Genomic DNA, 20,091 nt, shown 5'->3' on the forward strand with positions numbered 1-20,091 from the left:
ACCACCTCGTTCCCGTCTGCGCCGACGCCGGCGCCGGCCCGCGGGAACACAAACGACTCGCCCGCACCATAACCTGCCCTAACCCTAAAGCCAACGGGGGAGGGGGAGACAACAACGAAAGGGAGAGCAGGAGGGGAGAGTTACCATCCGGGGAAGCCATAGATCGCCGGAGAATCGAGATCTGCCCTGGGCCGCCGCTGCCGCTCCTGATCTCCAGGCGCCAACAAGCCCGTCGCCCGCAGGTCGCCCTGCCTCCTCGCACCGAAATGACGCCCCCGTGCGGTTGCAGCAAAAAACTGGGGAAGGGATAACCCGTGCGCGTTAAAAAAACACGCGTCTGTGGTGACACATGGCACAGACAACGTCCTTGGATCAAAAGAGATCCAACGCACGGAGCGCGACCGGCGCCCCGGCCACAAACACTTCCCATATAATAATGCCATGATGTATCACAAAAACTAGTTTTTCAGAAAAACACAGGGAAAAAACTTTAATTAGGAGAAAACACATATTTTTTCCATTATATGTAACATGCAAAAATACCATATGCCTACAGAAAATAACAACGCACAATCTCTAAATTTGCCATGATTGTGGGAAAAACAAAATTCCCAAATTTGCCATGTGAAGTAAGTACAAAAGGTTTCACTATTTAAAATGCCATGTGAAGTAAGCAAATATCAAAAAACAATTGCCATGAGAACTAAGTACATAAGTTTCTCTAAAATTACGCCATGGTTTCCTAGAACATTTAAAAAAATGTCGTGAAATTTTACAAATTTCCATGGTCCCTAGAACATTTTCAATTAAGGGTCATGGCAAAAATTCCATGGTCTAATTAATAAAAATGCCGTGGTCTAATAAATATGATATGCTACAAAATGATAAAACTACAATGCTCTAATTAAATAAAAAATGCCATGCTACAAAATGATAAAAATACCACGGTCTAATTAAATAAAAAATGTCATTATACAAATGATTAAAATGGCATGGTCTAATTATTAAAAATGTCATGGTCTGTTTAATAAAATGTCATGGTCTAATTAATAAAAATTCATGCTACAAAAATGATAAAAATTTCATGGTCTAATTAAATTAAAAAATGCCATAGTACAAATGATAAAATGGCACGGTCTAATTATTAAAAATGCCATGGGCTATTTAATAAAAACGCAATGCTACCTATGATAAAATGCCATGGTCTAGTTTTGAAAATGTCATGCTACAAATGATAAAATGCAAGGGTCTAATTTTTGAATATGCCATGCTACATATGATAAAAATGCCATGGTCCGAAGTAGATAAAATCTCCATGCTGCATATGATGAAACTACCATTGTCTAATAAATAATTTTCCCATGGTCTGAGAGATAAAAATGTCATGCTACCTATAATAAAAAATACATGACAAATTTAGGAACTTGTTCTCTAAGGAGCATATGGTAAATTTTGGCAAAAAAAACTGTAATGTACACAGTAAAGTAGAATTAGGGGATTTGTTTCTTTCAGAAAAGATGGCAACAATTTCTATGGGAACATATCAAAATTTAGGGGATTGATTCTGCAAAAAAAACATGCTAAAAATACACACAAAAAAGGAATCGGATGTTATACACTCCCTCCGTTTCAAAATACAAGATGTATTAGGTTTTTCAAAAGTTAATGCAACACATGTTTGACCAACTTTTAGAAAAAAGTGCTGACATATAGAATACCAAATTTGTATCATTAGATCTATCATGAAAAGAATTTTCACATTTTATTTATTTTATATCGTAAATATGTTGGGGAACATAGTATTTCAAAAATTTTACCTACGATCACACAAGATCTATCTAGGAGATGCATAGCAGCGAGACGGGAGAGTGTGTCTGATACGTCTCCAACGTATCTATAATTTTTGATTGCTCCATGCTATATTATCTTCTGTTTTGGACATTATGGGCTTTATTTTTCACTTTTATATTATTTTTGGCACTAATCTATTAACCGGAGGCCCAATCCAGAATTGATGTTTTTGCCTATTTTAGAGTTTCGCAGAAAAAGAATATCAAACGGAGTCCAAACAGAATGAAACCTTCGGGAACGTGATTTTTGAAACGAACAAGATCCAGGAGACTTGGACCCTACGTCAAGCAACCAACAGGGAGGCCACGAGGTAGGGGGGCGCGCCTACCCACCCCCAGGCGCGCCCTCCACCCTCGTGGGCCCCCTGTTGCTCCACCAATGTACTCCTTCCTCCTATGTATACCTACGTACCCCCAAACGATCAGATACAGAGCCAAAACCCTAATTCCACCGCTGTAACTTTCTGTATCCACGAGATCCCATCTTGGGGCCTGTTTCGGAGCCCCACCGGAGGGGGCATCGATCACGGAGGGCTTCTACATCAACACCATAGCCCTTCCGATGAAGTGTGAGTAATTTACCTCAGACCTTCGGGTCCATAGTTATTAGCTAGATGGCTTCTTCTCTCTTTTTGGATCTCAATACAAAGTTCTCCCCCTCTCTTGTGGAGATCTATTCGATGTAATCTTCTTTTGCGGTGTGTTTGTTGAGACCGATGAATTGTGGGTTTATGATCAAGTTTATCTATGAACAATATTTGAATCTTCTCTGAATTCTTTTATGTATGATTGGTTATCTTTGCAAGTCTCTTCGAATTATCAGTTTGGTTTGGCCTACTAGATTGATCTTTCTTGCAATGGGAGAAGTGCTTAGCTTTGGGTTCAATCTTGCGGTGTCCTTTCCCAGTGATAGTAGGGGCAGCAAGGCACGTATTGTATTGTTGCCATCGAGGATAACAAGATGGTTTTTTTATCATATTGCATGAATTTACCCCCTACATCATGTCATCTTGCTTAAGGCGTTACTCTGTTCTCTTGAACTTAATACTCTAGATGCATGCTGGATAGCGGTCGATGTGTGGAGTAATAGTAGTAGATGCAGGCAGGTGTCGGTCTACTTGTCTCGGACGTGATGCCTATATACATGATCATACCTAGATATTCTCATATCTATGCTCAGTTCTGTCAATTGCTCAACAGTAATTTGTTCACCCACCATAAAATACTTATGCTCTTGAGAGAAGCCACTAGTGAAACCTATGCCCCCCGGGTCTATCTTCCATCATATTAATCTTCCAACACTTAGTTATTTTCATTGCCTTTTATTTTACTTTGCATCTTTATCATAAAAATACCAAAATATTATCTTATCATATCTATCAGATCTCACTCTCGTAAGTGACCGTGTAGGGATTGACAACCCCTTATCGTGTTGGTTGCGAGGATTTATTTGTTTTGTGTAGGTGCGAGGGACTAGCGCGTAGCCTCCTACTGGATTGATACATTGGTTCTCAAAAACTGAGGGAAATACTTACGCTACTTTGCTGCATGACCCTTTCCTCTTCAAGGGAAAACCAACACAGTGCTCAAGAGGTAGCAAGAAGGATTTCTGGCGCCGTTGCCGGGGAGGTCTATGCAAAAGTCAACATACCAAGTACCCATCACAACCCTTATCTCCCGCATTACATTATTTGCCATTTGCCTCTCGTTTTCCTCTCCCCCACTTCACCCTTGCCATTTTATTTGCCCTCTCTTTTTCACTCGCCTTTCTTCCGCCATGTCTGAATCAAAAAGGGTTGGGGGTTCTCGCCCGAGTTTTTGTACTTTGGACAATCCTTCTATTCTTGCTAAGCTCATAAATAAGGATACTATGGAAAAACCTACCGGAGTTATCAATGAGAATATTAATAATTTCGATGAAGATGATTCCGGAATTTTTCTTTATTTACTTGATGAATCTTTGAAATATGCTTGGTATAGACTATTAAGGATCAGGGCTAGCTATGTGCCTCAATACCAAATTGAAATTTACTTAAAAAGCTTTTATATTGCCCTTCCTTGTTCTTTTAAGCATGTCTTAGATTTTATATTTGAAGAAGGCTTTCTTGAAGGGGATGCCGTAGACACTTATGAGAAGATGAAAACCATATTTGGGCACCCCATGAATGAGAAAGTTGAGTCTACATCTCTTTTGCTCTCTTACCAAAACGAATCTATCAAAGAGATGAAGACTAGCTTAGATACAAATTTCGTAATGTACTTAATCTTTCTTCTACCATTAATAGCCATGTGCTTTATCAAAATATAAATATTAATTCCATAGATAGCAAGTTTGCTCTTTTCTTCCCTAAAACCAAAGATGACAATACCTAGATCTATCCTTGCTTTTTATGCCTAGCTAGGGGCGTTAAACGATAGCGCTTGTTGGGAGGCAACCCAATTTTATTTTTATTCCTTGCTTTTTGCTCCTGTTTAGTAATAAATAATTTATCTAGCCTCTGTTTTGGTTGTGTTTTTTGTGTTTAATTAGTGTTTTTGCCAAGTAGAACCGTTGGGAAGACTTGGGGAAAGTTTTGTTAATCTTGCTGTAAAAAACAGAAACTTTAGCGCTCACGAGAACTGCTGCATTTTTATTTGGAAAGTGATATTTAGTTAATTATTTTTGCAGATGATTAATAGATACATTCCTCACGTCCAACAATTTATTTTAGAATATTTGGGGTTCCAGATCTTGCGCTAGCTACAGATTACTACAGACTGTTCTGTTTTTGACAGATTCTGTTTTTCGTGTGTTGTTTGCTTATTTTGATGAATCTATGGCTAGTAAAATAGTTTATAAACCATAGAGAAGTTGGAATACATTAGGTTTAACACCAATATAAATAAAGAACAAGTTCATTACAGTACCTTGAAGTGGTGTTTTGTTTTCTTTCGCTAACGGAGCTCACGAGATTTTCTACTTTAAGTTTTGTGTTGTGAAGTTTTCAAGTTTTGGGTAAAGATTTGATGGATTATGGAACAAGGAGTGGCAAGAGCCTAAGCTTGGGTATGCCCATGTAAACCCCAAGATAATCTAAGGACACCTAAAATCCAAAGCTTGGGGATGCCCCGGAAGGCATCCCCTCTTTCGTCTACTTCCATTGGTAACTTTACTTGGAGCTATATTTTTATTCACCACATGATATGTGTTTTGCTTGGAGTGTCTTGTATGATTTGATTTTTTGCTTTTTAGTTTACCACAATCATCTTTGCTGTACACACATTTTGAGAGAGACAAACATGATTCGAAAATTATTAGAATACTCTATGTGCTTCACTTATATCTTTTGAGTTATATAGTTTTGCTCTAGTACTTCACTTATATCTCTTAGAGCATGGTGGTGGATTTGTTTTATAGAAACTATTTATCTCTCATGCTTCACTTAGATTATTTTGAGAGTCTTAAATAGCATGGTAATTTGCTTAAATAATCCTAATATGCTATGTATACAAGATTAATAATAAAATTCTCTTATGAGTGTGTTGAATACTATGAGAAGTTTGATACTTGATGATTGTTTTGAGATATGGAGATGGTGATATTAGAGTCATGCTAGTTGAGTAGTTGTGAATTTGAGAAATGCTTGTGTTAAAGTTTGTGATTCCCGTAGCATGCACGTATGGTGAACCGTTATGTGATGAACTCGGAGCATGATTTATTTATTTATTGTCTTCCTTATGAGTGGCGGTCAGGGACGCGCGATGGTTTTTTCCTACCAATCTATCCCCCTAGGAGCATGCGCGTATTACCTTGCTTTGATAGCTTGTAGATTTTTGCAATAAGTATATAAGTTCTTTATGACTAATGTTGAGTCCATGGATCATACGCACTCTCATCCTTCCACCATTGCTAGCCTCTCTAATACCGCGCACCTTTCGCCGGTATCATACACCCACCATATACCTTCCTCAAAACAACCACCGTACCTACCTATCATGGCATTTCCTAGCCATTCCGAGATATATTGCCATGCAACTTTCCACCGTTCCGTTTACTATGACACGCTCCATCATTGTCATATTGCTTTGCATGATCATGTAGTTGACATTGTATTTGTGGCAAAGCCACCGTTCATAATTCTTTCATACATGTCACTCTTGATTCATTGCATATCCCTGTACACCGCCGGAGGCATTCACATAGAGTCATATTTTGTTCTAAGTATCGAGTTGTAATTGTTGAGTTTTAAGTAAATAAAAGTGTGATGATCAGCATTTTTAGAGCATTGTCCCAAGTGAGGAAAGGATGATGGAGACTATGATTCCCCCACACGTCGGGATGAGACTCCAGATGAAAAATAATAATAATAAAAAAGAGGCCATAAAAAAAGAGAAAAGGGCCAAATAAAAAATGAGATAAAAAGAGAGAAGGGACAATGCTACTATCCTTTTACCACACTTGTGCTTCAAAGTAGCACCATGATCTTCATGATAGAGAGTCTCCTATGCTATCACTTTCATATACTAGTGGGAATTTTTCATTATAGAACTTGGCTTGTATATTCCAATGACGGGCTTCCTCAAAATGCCCTAGGTCTTCGTGAGCAAGCAAGTTGGATGCACACCCACTTAGTTTCTTTTTGAGCTTTCATATACTTATAGCTCTAGTGCATCTGTTGCATGGCTATCCCTACTCACTCACATTGATATCTATTGATGGGCATCTCCATAGCCCGTTGATACGCCTAGTTGATGTGAGACTATCTTCTCCCTTTTTGTCTTCTCCACAACCACCATTCTATTCCACCTAAAGTGCTATGTCCATGGCTCACGCTCATGTATTGTGTGAAGATTGAAAAGGTTTGAGAATGTCAAAAGTATGAAACAATTACTTGGCTTGTCATCGGGGTTGTGCATGATTTAGATACTTTGTGTGGTGAAGATAGAGCATAGCCATACTATATGATTTTGTAGGGATAACTTTCTTTAGCCATGTTATTTTGAGAAGACATAATTGCTTAGTTAGTATGCTTGAAGTATTATTATTTTTATGTCAATATTAAACTTTTGTCTTGAATCTTTCGAATCTGAATATTCATACCACAATTAAGAAGAATTACATTGAAATTATGTGAAGTAGCATTCCAAATCAAAAATTCTGTTTTTATCATTTACCTACTCGAGGACGAGCAGGAATTAAGCTTGGGGATGCTTGATACGTCTCCAACGTATCTATAATTTTTGATTGCTCCATGCTATATTATCTTCTGTTTTGGACATTATTGGGCATTATTATTCAATTTTATATTATTTTTGGGACTAACCTATTAACCGGACGCCCAGCCCAGAATTGCTTTTTTCCCCTATTTTAGAGTTTCGCAGAAAAAGAATATCAAACGGAGTCCAAACGGAATGAAACCTTCGGGAACGTGAATTTTGGAACGAACAAGATCCATGAGACTTGGACCCTACGTCAAGCAACCAACAGGGAGGCCACGAGGTAGGGGGCACGCCTCCCCCCAGGCGCGCCCTCCACCCTCGTGGGCCCCCTGTTGCTCCACCGACGTACTCCTTCCTCCTATATATACCTACATACCCCCAAACGATCAGATACGGAGCCAAAACCCTAATTCCACTGCCTAACTTTCTGTATCCACGAGATCCCTTCTTGGGGCCTGTTTCGGAGCTCCGCCGGAGGGGGCATCGATCACGGAGGGCTTCTACATCAACATCATAGCCCTTCCGATGAAGTGTGAGTAGTTTACCTCAGACCTTCGGGTCCATAGTTATTAGCTAGATGACTTCTTCTCTCTTTTTGGATCTCAATACAAAGTTCTCCCCCTCTCTTATGGAGATATATTCGATGTAATCTTCTTTTGCGGTGTGTTTGTTGAGACCGATGAATTGTGGGTTTATGATCAAGTTTATCTATGAACAATATTTGAATCTTCTCTGAGTTCTTTTATGTATGATTGGTTATCTTTGCAAGTCTCTTCGAATTATCAGTTTGGTTTGGCCTACTAGATTGATCTTTCTTGCAATGGGAGAAGTGCTTAGCTTTGGGTTCAGTCTTGCGGTGTCCTTACCCAGTGACAGTAGGGGCAACAAGGCACGTATTGTATTGTTGTCATCGAGGATAACAAGATGTTTTTATCATATTGCATGAATTTATCCCTCTACATCATGTCATCTTGCTTAAGGCGTTACTCTGTTCTCTTGAACTTAATACTCTAGATGCATGCTAGATAGCGGTCGATGTGTGGAGTAATAGTAGTAGATGCAGGCAGGAGTCGGTCTACTTGTCTCGGACGTGATGCCTATATACATGATCATACCTAGATATTCTCATAACTATGCTCAATTCTGTCAATTGCTCAACAGTATTTTGTTCACCCACCGTAAAATACTTATGCTCTTGAGAGAAGCCACTAGTGAAACCTATGGCCCCTGGGTCTATCTTCCATCATATTAATCTTCCAACACTTAGTTATTTTCGTTGCCTTTTATTTTACTTTGCATCTTTATCATAAAAATACCAAAAAAATTATCTTATCATATCTATCAGATCTCACTCTCGTAAGTGACAGTGTAGGGATTGACAACCCCTTATCGCGTTGGTTGCGAGGATTTATTTGTTTTGTGTAGGTGCGAGGGACTGACGCATAGCCTCCTACTGGATTGATACATTGGTTCTCAAAAACTAAGGGAAATACTTACGCTACTTTGTTACATCATCGTTTCCTCTTCAAGGGAAAACCAATGCAGTTCTCAAGAGGTAGCAGTGTCCACGTACCCTTGTAGACCGAAAGCGGAAGCTTTTTAGTAACGCGGTTGATATAGTCGAATGTCTTCGTGATTCAACCGATCCTAGCACCGAACGTACGGCACCTCCGTGTTCAGCACACGTTCAGCACGATGACGTCCCTCGAGCTCTTGATCCAGTTGAGGATGAGGGAGAGCTCCGTAAGCACAACGGCATGGCGGCCGTGATGATGAAGTTACCGACGCAGGGCTTCGCCTAAGCACTACGATGATATGACCGAGGTGTGTAACTGTGGAGGGAGGCACCACACACGGCTAAGAGAAGACTTGATGTGTCTTTGGGGTGCCCCCCTCCCACGTATATAAAGGAGGGGGGAAGAGGAGATTGGCCCAAGGGGCGCGCCAAGGGGGGGAGTCCTACTTGGACTCCCGGTCCAAGTAGGATTTGCCCCCCCCTTTCCTATTCCAACTAGGAGAAGGAGGGAAGGAGGAAGAGGGGAGAAGGAAAGAGGGGGGCCGACCCCCTCCCCTAGTCCAATTCGTTTTGGTCAAGGGGGCCCCTCTCATGTGGCCTTTCTCCTCTCCTCCAATAGGGCCCAATAGGCCCAATACCTCTCCCAGGGGGTTCCGGTAACCTCTCGGTTCTCCGGAAAAATGCCTGAACCACTTGGAACCATTTCGATGTCCAAATGCAACCTTCCAATATATGAATCTTTACCTCTCAACCATTTCGAGACTCCTCGTCATGTCCGTGATCTCATCCGGGACTTCAAACAAACTTCGGTCATCAAATCACATAACTCATAATGCAAATCGTCATCGAAAGTTAAGCGTGCGGACCCTACGGGTTCGAGAACTATGTAGACATGACCGAGACACATCTCCAGTCAATAACCAATAGCGGAACCTGGATGCTCATATTGGTTCCTACATATTCTACTAAGATCTTTATCGGTCAAACCGCATAACAACATACGTTGTTCCCTTTGTCATCGGTATGTTACTTGCACGAGATTTGATCATCGGTATCATCATACCTAGTTCAATGTCGTTATCAGTAAGTCTCTTTACTTGTTCTGTAATGCATCATCCCGTGACTAACTCATTAGTCACATTGCTTGCAAGGCTCATAGTGATGTGCATTACCGAGAGGGCCCAGAGATACCTCTCCGATACACGGAGTGACAAATTCTAATCTCGATCTATGCCAACTCAAAAAACACCATCAGAGACACCTTTACATCATCTTTATAATCTCCCAGTTACGTTTTGACGTTTGATAGCACACAAGGTGTTCCTCCGGTATTCGGGAGTTGCATAATCTCATAGTCAGAGGAACATGTATAAGTCATGAAGAAAGCTGTTGGAGATATGCCCTAGAGGCAATCATGTATGATGATATTTCCTATGTGTTTATGAATAAAGATAGTCCTTGGACATTATCAATGATGTGTATCAGCAAGTACGTGACTTGTCTGTGGGACTATGCATTGTATGATAACTATCCTAAAAGGTCCCTAGTCGAAAGGGCTGTGTGAATGCGCAACCAACTAGACTAGCATATGACACGGTCGATGGCTTGGTCTCACTAGCCATGGAGCATTGGATGCTAACCGGATAATATGGACTAGGAAGGATTTGGTCGGATTCGACGTAGTCGGATCCGAGTTGAGACAAGGTCTGAGTCGGCAGACCCAACTATGAGACGCAGCGATATGTCATTTGTGAGTCTCTAGTACAATATACGTTCTATGTCCTAAGACCTGAGCTGGCGCTTGTACCCGGGATGGTGACAGACTTGCTTTGGTCCAACCAACGCTACTCCGTGACTGGGTAGTTACAAAGGTAGGTTTCGGGCTTGTCCAGACCCATGCCGCGAGACATGGTCGAACAAGATGGGATTTGCCCCTCCGATCAGGAGAGATATACTCTGGGCCCCTTGTGTGATCCGACCAGGATAAGCATGGCCATGCGACAAGGATTATGAGATAATCTGGTTTGTGGTTGGCATCACTGGAACGAGAAAGAGGTCGGGCTAGCACAAGGATGACAAACTCTCCTTGAGCCCGACAACATATATCATGTGGCAAAAGGAATGGAAGTATGATGTACAGGCTCGCCTAACCAGCTTCATAGTCTGCTTGGTGTTCGGCATGCCTTGCTAGGGGCCGCTACCAACCATGCAATTCGGAGGTGATCCGAACTACGACCAAGTCGGCTTGAACCTAAGGGGTCGCGCGCTTAAGGGAAGGAACCTATGAGGTCAGATCCGAGGACACTGGTCGGATGTGATCCGAGCTGTATTCGGATTGTGGCCGAGTAGATTTATGGGCTTTAGGGTCCGTGCGAAGCCCAAGTGTTGAGCCCACGACGGACGCAAAGTGGATGTGCCGCACACTCATGCGATTGATCGCTTCGGCGCTATCACTAGGGTTTGCATGTGTTGTGAATAGACACCTCCACTCGCCGCCGGTTGTGTGATCGGACCTAGCAGTCCGCCGCACGATGTTCCTCTTGCACGCGCGGATATTGTTAGAGGCAGTGCACTTGCGCCGCTCCGGCGAACCTGTACGTGGGGACCGACGATCGGCTGTTCGAGGGAGATCGGACGAGGAGGAGACGATCCACACGGACGCGCTGCCCCAACTCTTCTTCCGCTGCACGGCACTGCACGTCTAGTGGTAACGAACTGTGATCCATCTCCCGTAGCATGTTCTTGGTTGTGCTTGATACGTCTCGAACGCATCTATAATTTTTGATTGTTCCATGCTATTATATTATCTGTTGTGGATGTTTAATGGGCTTTAATTTACCCTTTTATATTATTTTTGGGACTAACCTACTAACCAAAGGCCTAGCGCAAATTGCTGTTTTTTTGCCTATTTCAGTGTTTCGCAGAAAAGGAATATCAAACGGAATCCAAACGGGATAAAACCTTCAGGAGAGTTATTTTTGGAACAAACGTGATCCAGGAGACTTGGAGTGGACGTCAACAAATAAGCGAGGAGGCCACAAGGCAGGGAGGTGCGTCCAGGGGGGTAGGCGCGCCCCCACCCTCGTGGGCCCCTTGCAGCTCCACCGACGTACTTCTTCCTCCTATATATACCCATATACCCCGAAAACATCTAGGAGCACCACGAAACCCTATTTCCACCGCCGCAACCTTCTGTAACCGTGAGATCCCATTTTGGGGCCTTTCCCGGTGCTCTGCCGGAGGGGGAATCGATCACAGAGGGCTTCTACATCAACACCATAGCCTCTCCGACGATGTGTGAGTAGTTTACCACAGACCTTCGGGTCCATAGTTATTAGCTAGATGGCTTCTTCTCTCTCTTTGAATCTCAATACAAAGTTCTCCTTGATTCTCTTGGAGATCTATTCGATGTAATTCTTTTTGCGATGTGTTTGTTGAGATCTGATGAATTGTGGGTTTATGATCAAGATTATCTATGAACAATATTTGATTCTTCTCTGAAATCTTTTATGCATGATTTAAATATCTTTGCAAGTCTCTTCGAATTATCAGTTTGGTTTGGCCTACTAGATTGATCGTTCTTGCAATGGGAGAAGTGCTTAGCTTTGGGTTCAATCTTGCGGTGTCCTTTCCCAGTGACAACAGGGGCAGCAAGGCACGCATTGTATTGTTGCCATCGAGGATAAAAATATGGGGTTTATATCATATTGCTTGAGTTTATCCCTCTACATCATGTCATCTTGCCTAATGCGTTACTCTGTTTTTATGAACTTAATACTCTAGATGCATGCTGGATAGCAGTCGATGTGTGGAGTAATAGTAGTAGATGCAGAATCGTTTCGGTCTACTTGTCCGGGGCGTGATGCCTATATACATGATCATGCCTAGATGTTCTCATAACTATGCGCTTTTCTATGAATTGCTCGACAACAATTTGTTCACCCACCGTAGAATTTGCTATCTTGAGAGAAGCCACTAGTGAAACCTATGGCCCCCGGGTCTATCTTCCATCATATTATTTTCCTATCAACTTGCTATTTCTATTACCGTTTAGTTTGCAATATTTATTTTCCAATCTATATCATAAAAATACCAAAACTATTTATCTTATTATCTCTATCAGATCTCACTTTCGTAAGTGGCCGTGAAGGGATTGACAACCCCTTTATCACGTTGGTTGCGAGGTTCTTATTTGTTTGTGCAGGTACTAGGTGACTTGTGTGTTACCTCCTACTGGATTGATACCTTGGTTCTCAAAAACCGAGGGAAATACTTACGCTATTGTGCTGCATCACCCTTTTCTCTTCAAGGGAAAACCAATGCATGCTCAAGAGGTAGCAAGAAGGATTTCTGGCGCCGTTGCCAAGGAGGTTGCATCAAGTCAAGACATACCAAGTACCCATCACAAACTCTTATCCCTCACATTACATTATTTGCCATTTGCCTCTCATTTTCCTCTCCCCACTTCTAAAATGATTTTCAAAAACCTTTGCCTTTTCTTCGCCTTCTTCCCGTATGTATCTTTGTTTGTATTTCCATGTGCCTTCTATTTGCTTGCTAAAAATCTATTGATATGGATTCACTTAAAGTGTTCTACTTGGATCATATTCGATCCTTATGCGCTCGTGCTGAAACCCCAACTAGCCTAGTTGATGGGAAATCTTTAGATGAGCATGCTCATCTTGTGTGTCACCATTTGTTTGAAAAAGGGAGAATCTTATGGGATCAAATAAACATATTGCTATGTTATGCTTGGAATCTTTGTGAAATTTATGATTTTACTTGTTGCTCTAAGAACCCTAAAAAACACCTCCCCTAACTATGTGAGTTTAATGATAATGAAATCTTATCTTCTTATGCAAATGATGTTTATAGTTACTACGATATCGAACAAATTGAAGAATTTGTTGCTCTTAAGGGTGCTTATGAAGTTGCTTCTTTGATTGAAAAGTATGATATTACTCTCTACGAATCTGAAAATTTTGACATACTTAAATATTTCTATGAAAACTATGCTCATAATGTCTATGTCAAATAATTTATTGAAAGAATGACCGTTGCTTGGGGAGAAAATAATGATATGCATGAATCTATAGATAATTATGATTCCGATGATTTGATTGAAATATCCCTTGATGAAAATGATGCTTGCTATTCTTGTGGCCATGATGCCAATATTTATGAATAGGAGTTTGCTATAGTTCCTTATGTTAAACATGAGATCGTTGCTATTGCACCCATACTTGATAGTTCCTTCGATGAAAAGCATGATTGCAATTATGTTATCATAAATTCTCTTAATGTCAATTGTGTTAATGATATGCAAAACCTCAAGCTTGGGGATCCTAGTTTTGCTATGACTACTATTTGTTGCAATGCTCATGATTGGGGTGATTCTTCTTATTATCTTGAAAATTTATTTAAGCCCCATGATGAATATAAGATTGATAATAATGTTTGAAATATTGAAAGTGGGTTTGGAAGAGTGTCAATTTTAGATCCCACATATTTGGAGAATGTTCAATCTTATGAAATTTTTGATAAAAGTGGGTTTGGAGAGGTCATGACTTTAGTTAATGTTAATCCCACTATTTTGGAAGAGTGTCAACTTTGCATGCATGTGGATCGTTGATGTCTACTACACAACCTTCTTCTTGTAGACGTTGTTGGGCCTCTAAGTGCAAAGGTTTGTAGGACAGTAGCAAATTTCCCTCAAGTGGATGACCTAAGGTTTATCAATCCGTGGGAGGCGTAGGATGAAGATGGTCTCTCTCAAGCAACCCTGCAACCAAATAACAAAGAGTCTCTTGTGTCCCCAACACACCCAATACAATGGTAAATTGTATAGGTGCACTAGTTCGGTGAAGAGATGGTGATACAAGTGGTATATGGATGGTAGATAAAGGTTTTTGTAATCTGAAATATAAAAACAGCAAGGTAACTAATGATAAAAGTGAGCACAAACGGTATTGCAATGCGTTGAAACAAGGCCTAGGGTTCATACTTTCACTAGTGCAAGTTCTCTCAACAATAATAACATAATTGGATCATATAACTATCCCTCAACATGCAACAAAGAGTCACTCCAAAGTCACTAATAGCGGAGAACAAACGAAGAGATTATGGTAGGGTACGAAACCACCTCAAAGTTATCCTTTCTGATCGATCTATTCAAGAGTCTGTAGTAAAATAACATGAAGCTATTCTTTCCGTTCAATCTATCCTAGAGTTCGTACTAGAATAACACCTTAAGACACAAATCAACCAAAACCCTAATGTCACCTAGATACTCCAATGTCACCTCAAGTATCCGTGGGTATGATTATACGATATGCATCACACAATCTCAGATTCATCTATTCAAACCAACACAAAGAACTTCAAAGAGTGCCCCAAAGATTCTATCGGAGAGTCAATACGAAAATGTGTGCCAACCCCTATGCATAGGTTCATGGGCGGAACCCGCAAGTTGATCACCAAAACATACATCAAGTGGATCACGTGATATCCCATTGTCACCACAGATAAGCACGACAAGACATACATCAAGTGTTCTCAAATCCTTAAAGACTCAATCCGATAAGATAACTTCAAAGGGGAAACTCAATCCATTACAAGAGAGTAGAGGGGGATAAACATCATAAAATCCAACTATAATAGCAAAGCTCGCGATACATCAAGATCGTATCACCTCAAGAACACGAGAGGGAGAGAGAGAGAGAGATCAAACACATAGCTACTGGTACATACCCTCAGCCCCGAGGGAGAACTACTCCCTCCTTGTTATGGAGAGCGCCGGGATGATGAGGATGGCCACCGGAGAGGGATTTCCCCTCCGGCAGGGTCCCAGAACGGGTCTAGATTGGCTTTCGGTGGCTACGAAGACTTCTGGCGACGAAACTCCCGATCTATTGTGTTCCCCGAAGGTTTTAGGGTATATGGATATATATATACATATATATAGGCGAAATAAGTTTGTCAGGGGAGCCACGAGGGGTCCACGAGGGTGGAGGGCGCACCCCCTGCCTCGTGCTCTCCTCGTTGATCCCCTGACGTGCACTCCAAGTCTCCCGGATTGCTTTCTTTCCAAAGATAACTCTCCCGAAGGTTTCATTCCATTTGATATTCCTTTTTTGAAACACTGAAACAAGGGAAAAACAGGAACTGGCACCGGGCTCTGGGTTAATAGGTTAGTCCAAAAAATAATATAAAAGTGTACAATAAAGCCCATAAACATCCAAAACAGATAATATAATAGCATGGAACAATAAAAAATTATAGATACGTTGGAGACGTATCAATCGTGTTGAAAATATTTTATGTGATATCTATTTTGTTGAATTTTCTAATGATCCCACATGTAATTATTATGAGAGAGTAAAATATGATTGGAGAAATTTTCATGTTACTAAATTACCTCTCGTTATGTTGAGATTGCTATTGTTTCTTTCCGCTTCGTTGCATATGCTAGTTTTGCTTGCCTTGATAATTTGATTGCTTATAAAATACCTATGCATAGGAAGTATGTTAGACTTAAGTGTTCTTGTCACATGTTCTATGATTCTCTCTTTGTATTTCAATTACTATCTTTCATGTGAGCATCATTGAAATTATCAATGCCTAGTTAGGGGCGTTAAACGATAGCGCTTGTCGAGAGGCAACCCAATTTTATTTTTGTTTCTTGCTTTTTAGTTCTGTTTAGTAATAAATAATTCATCTAGCTTATGTTTAGATGTGGTTTTATGCTTTTAATTAGTGTTTGTGCCAAGTAGAACCTTTGGGAAGATTTGGGGGAAGTTTATGTGATCTTGCTGTAAAAAACAGAAACTTTAGCGCTCACGAGATTTGCTGCCATTTTTACTGGAGAGTGAAATTAGGTTGATTATTTTTTCAGATGATTAATAAACAAATTCCTCATGTCCATCAATTTGTTTCAGAATTTTTGGGGTTACAGAAGTATTTGAAACCTACAGATTACTACAGACTATTCTGTTTTTGACAGATTCTGTTTTTCGTGTGTTGTTTGTATATTTTGATGAATCTATGGCTAGTATCGGGGGTATGAACAATAGAGAAGTTGGAATACAGTAGGTTTAACACCAATATAAATAAATATTGGGTTAATTACAGTACCTTTAAGTGGTGGTTTGTTTTCTTATACTAACGGAGCTCATGGGATTTTCTGTTGAAGTTTTGTGTTGTGAAGTTTTCATGTTTTGGGTAAAGATTTGATGGATTTTGGAATAAAGAGTGGCAAGAGCCTAAGCTTGGGGATTCCCAAGGCACCCAAAGGTAAAATTTAAGAACAACCAAAAGCCTAAGCTTGGGATGCCCCGGAAGGCATCCCCTCTTTCGTCTTCGTCTATCGGTAACTTTACTTGAGGCTATATTTTTATTCACCACATGATATGTGTTTTGCTTGGAGCGTCTTGTATGATTTGTGTCTTTGCTTTTTAGTTTACCACAACCATCCTTTCTCTACACACCTTTTGGGAGAGACACACATGAATCGAAATTTATTAGAATACTCTATGTGCTTCACTTATATCTTTTGAGCTAGAAAATTTTGCTCTAGTGCTTCACTTATATCTTTTTAGAGCACGATGGTGATTTTATTCTATAGAAATTATTGATCTCTCATGCTTCACTTATATTATTTTAAGAGTCTTATAAAACAACATGGTAATTTGCTTTGGCTATAAAATTAGTCCTCATATGATAGGCATCCAAGATGGGTATAATAAAAACTATCATAAAAAGTGCATTGAATACTATGAGAAGATTGATACTTGATGATTGTTTTGAGATATAAAGATGATGATATTAGAGTCATACTAGTTGAGTAGTTGTTAATTTGATAAATACTTGTGTTAAAGTTTGTGATTCCCGTAGCATGCACGTATGGTGAACCGTTATGTGATGAAGTCGGAGCATGATTTATTTATTGATTGTCTTCCTTATGAGTGGCAGTCGGGGATGAGCGATGGTATTTTCCTACAAATCTATACCCCTAGGAGCATGTGCGTAGTACTTTGTTTCGATAACTAATAGATTTTTGCAATAAGTATGTGAGTTCTTTATGACTAATGTTGAGTCCATGGATTATACGCACTCTCACCCTTCCACCATTGCTATCCTCTCTAGTATCGCGCGACTTTCGCCGGTATCATAAACCCACCAATTACCTTTCTCAAAACAACCACCATACTTACCTATTATGGCATTTCCATAGCCATTCCGAGATATATTGCCATGCAACTTACCACCATTCCGTTTATTATGACACGTTATATCATTGTCATATTGCTTTGCATGATCATGTAGTTGACATCGTATTTGTGGCAAAGCCACGTTCACAATTCTTTCATACATGTCACTCTTGATTTATTGCACATCCCGGTACACCGCTGGAGGCATTCACATAGAGTCATATTTTGTTCTAGCATCGAGTTGTAATTTTTGAGTTGTAAGTAAATAAAAGTGTGATGATCATTGATGACCCACAAGTATAGGGGATCTATCTTAGTCCTTTCGATAAGTAAGAGTATCGAACCCAACAAGGAGCAGAAGGAAATGATAAGCAGTTTTCAGCAAGGTATTCTCTACAAGCACTGAAATTATCGGTAACAGATAGTTTTGTGATAAGGTAATTTGTGACGAGTAACAAGTAATAAAAGTAAATAAGGTGCAGCAAGATGGCACAATCCTTTTTGTAGCAAAGGACAAGCCAGGACAAACTCTTATATGAAGGAAAGCGCTCCCGAGGACACATGGGAATTATCGTCAAGCTAGTTTTCATCACGATCATATGATTCACGTTCTGTACTTTGATAATTTGATATGTGGGTGGACCGGTGCTTGGGTGTTGTCCTTACTTGGACAAGCATCCCACTTATGATTAACCCCTGTTGCAAGCATCTGCAACTACAACAAAAGTATTAAGGTAAACCTAACCATAGCATGAAACATATGGATCCAAATCAGCCCCTTACGAAGCAACGCATAAACTAGGGTTTAAGCTTCTGTCACTCTAGCAACCCATCATCTACTTGTTACTTCCCAATGCCTCCCTCTAGGCCCAAACAATGGTGAAGTGTCATGTAGTCGACGTTCACATGACACCACAAGAGGGATGACAACATACATCTCATCAAAATATCGAACGAATACCAAATTCACATGACTACTAATAGCAAGACTTCTCCCATGTCCTCAGGAACAAATGTAACTACTCACAAAGCATATTCATGTTCATAATCAGAGGGGTATTAATATGCATAATGGATCGGAACATATGATCTTCCACCAAGTAAACCAACTAGCATCAACTACAAGGAGTAATCAACACTACTAGCAACCCACAGGTACCAATCTAAGGTTTGGATACAAAGATTGGATACAAGAGATGAACTAGGGTTTGAGATGAGATGGTGCTGGTGAAGATGTTGATGGAGATTGACCCCCTCCCGATGAGAGGATCGTTGGTGATGACGATGGTGGTGATTTCCCCCTCCCGAAGGGAAGTGTCCCCGGAAGAACAGCTCTGCCGGAGCCCTAGATTGGTTCCGCCTCGTGGCGGCGGATTTTTGTCCCGAAAGCTTGCTTATATTTTTTCCTCAACCAAAGACACCATATAGCCAAAGATGGGCATCGAAGGGCCACCAGGGGGCCCACGAGGTAGGGGGCGAGCCCAAGGGGGTAGGGCGCGCCCCCACCCTCGTGGCTGGTGGGTGGCCCCCTCTGGTACTTCTTGCGCTCAGTATTTTTTATATATTCTGGAAATAACTTCCGTGAAGTTTCAGGACTTTTGGAGCTGTGTAGAATAGGTCTCTAATATTTGCTCCTTTTCCAGCCCAGAATTCCAGCTGCCGGCATTCTCCCTCTTTATGTAAATGTTGTAAAATAAGAGAGAATAGGCATAAGTATTGTGACATAATGTGTAATAACAGCCCATAATGCACTAAATATCGATATAAAAGCATGATGCAAAATGGACGTATCAATCATCATTAGTAGAGCATTGTCCCAAGTGAGGAAAGGATGATGGAGACTATGATTCCCCCACAAGTCGGGATGACACTCCGGACGAAAAAAAGAGAAAATAAAAGAGGAAGGACATAAAAAAGAAAAAAAGAAGGCCCAAAAAAAGAGAGAAAAAGAGAGAAGGGACAATGCTACTATCCTTTTACCACACTTGTGCTTCAAAGTAGCACCATGATCTTCATGATAGAGTCTCCTATGTTGTCACTTTCATATACTAATGGGAATTTTACATTATAGAACTTGGCTTGTATATTCCAATGATGGACTTCCACAAAATGCCCTAGGTCTTCGTGAGCAAGCAAGTTGGATGCACACCCACTTAGTTTCTTTTTGAGCTTTCATACACTTATAGCTCTAGTGCATCCGTTGTATGGCAATCCCTACTCACTCACATTGATATCTATTGATGGGCATCTCCATAGCCCGTTGATACGCCTAGTTGATGTGAGACTATCTTCTCTTTTTTGTCTTCTCCACAACCAT

General features: G+C 40.6%; 1 protein-coding gene across 1 annotated transcript in view; it reads right to left on the minus strand.

The window, feature by feature from the left end:
* LOC119357917 overlaps positions 1–160 on the minus strand; it is a 5,879-nt gene extending 5,719 nt beyond the window's left edge. Inside the window, exon 1 of the mRNA XM_037624692.1 lies at positions 145–160. Within this exon, the coding sequence (XP_037480589.1) occupies positions 145–160 (16 nt within the window). The remainder of the gene's footprint in view (positions 1–144) is intronic.
* Positions 161–20,091: the final 19,931 nt, after the last annotated feature.

The sequence above is a fragment of the Triticum dicoccoides genome, chromosome 2A (assembly GCF_002162155.2).
Source record: "Triticum dicoccoides isolate Atlit2015 ecotype Zavitan chromosome 2A, WEW_v2.0, whole genome shotgun sequence".
NCBI classification, from domain to species: Eukaryota; Viridiplantae; Streptophyta; class Magnoliopsida; order Poales; family Poaceae; genus Triticum; species Triticum dicoccoides.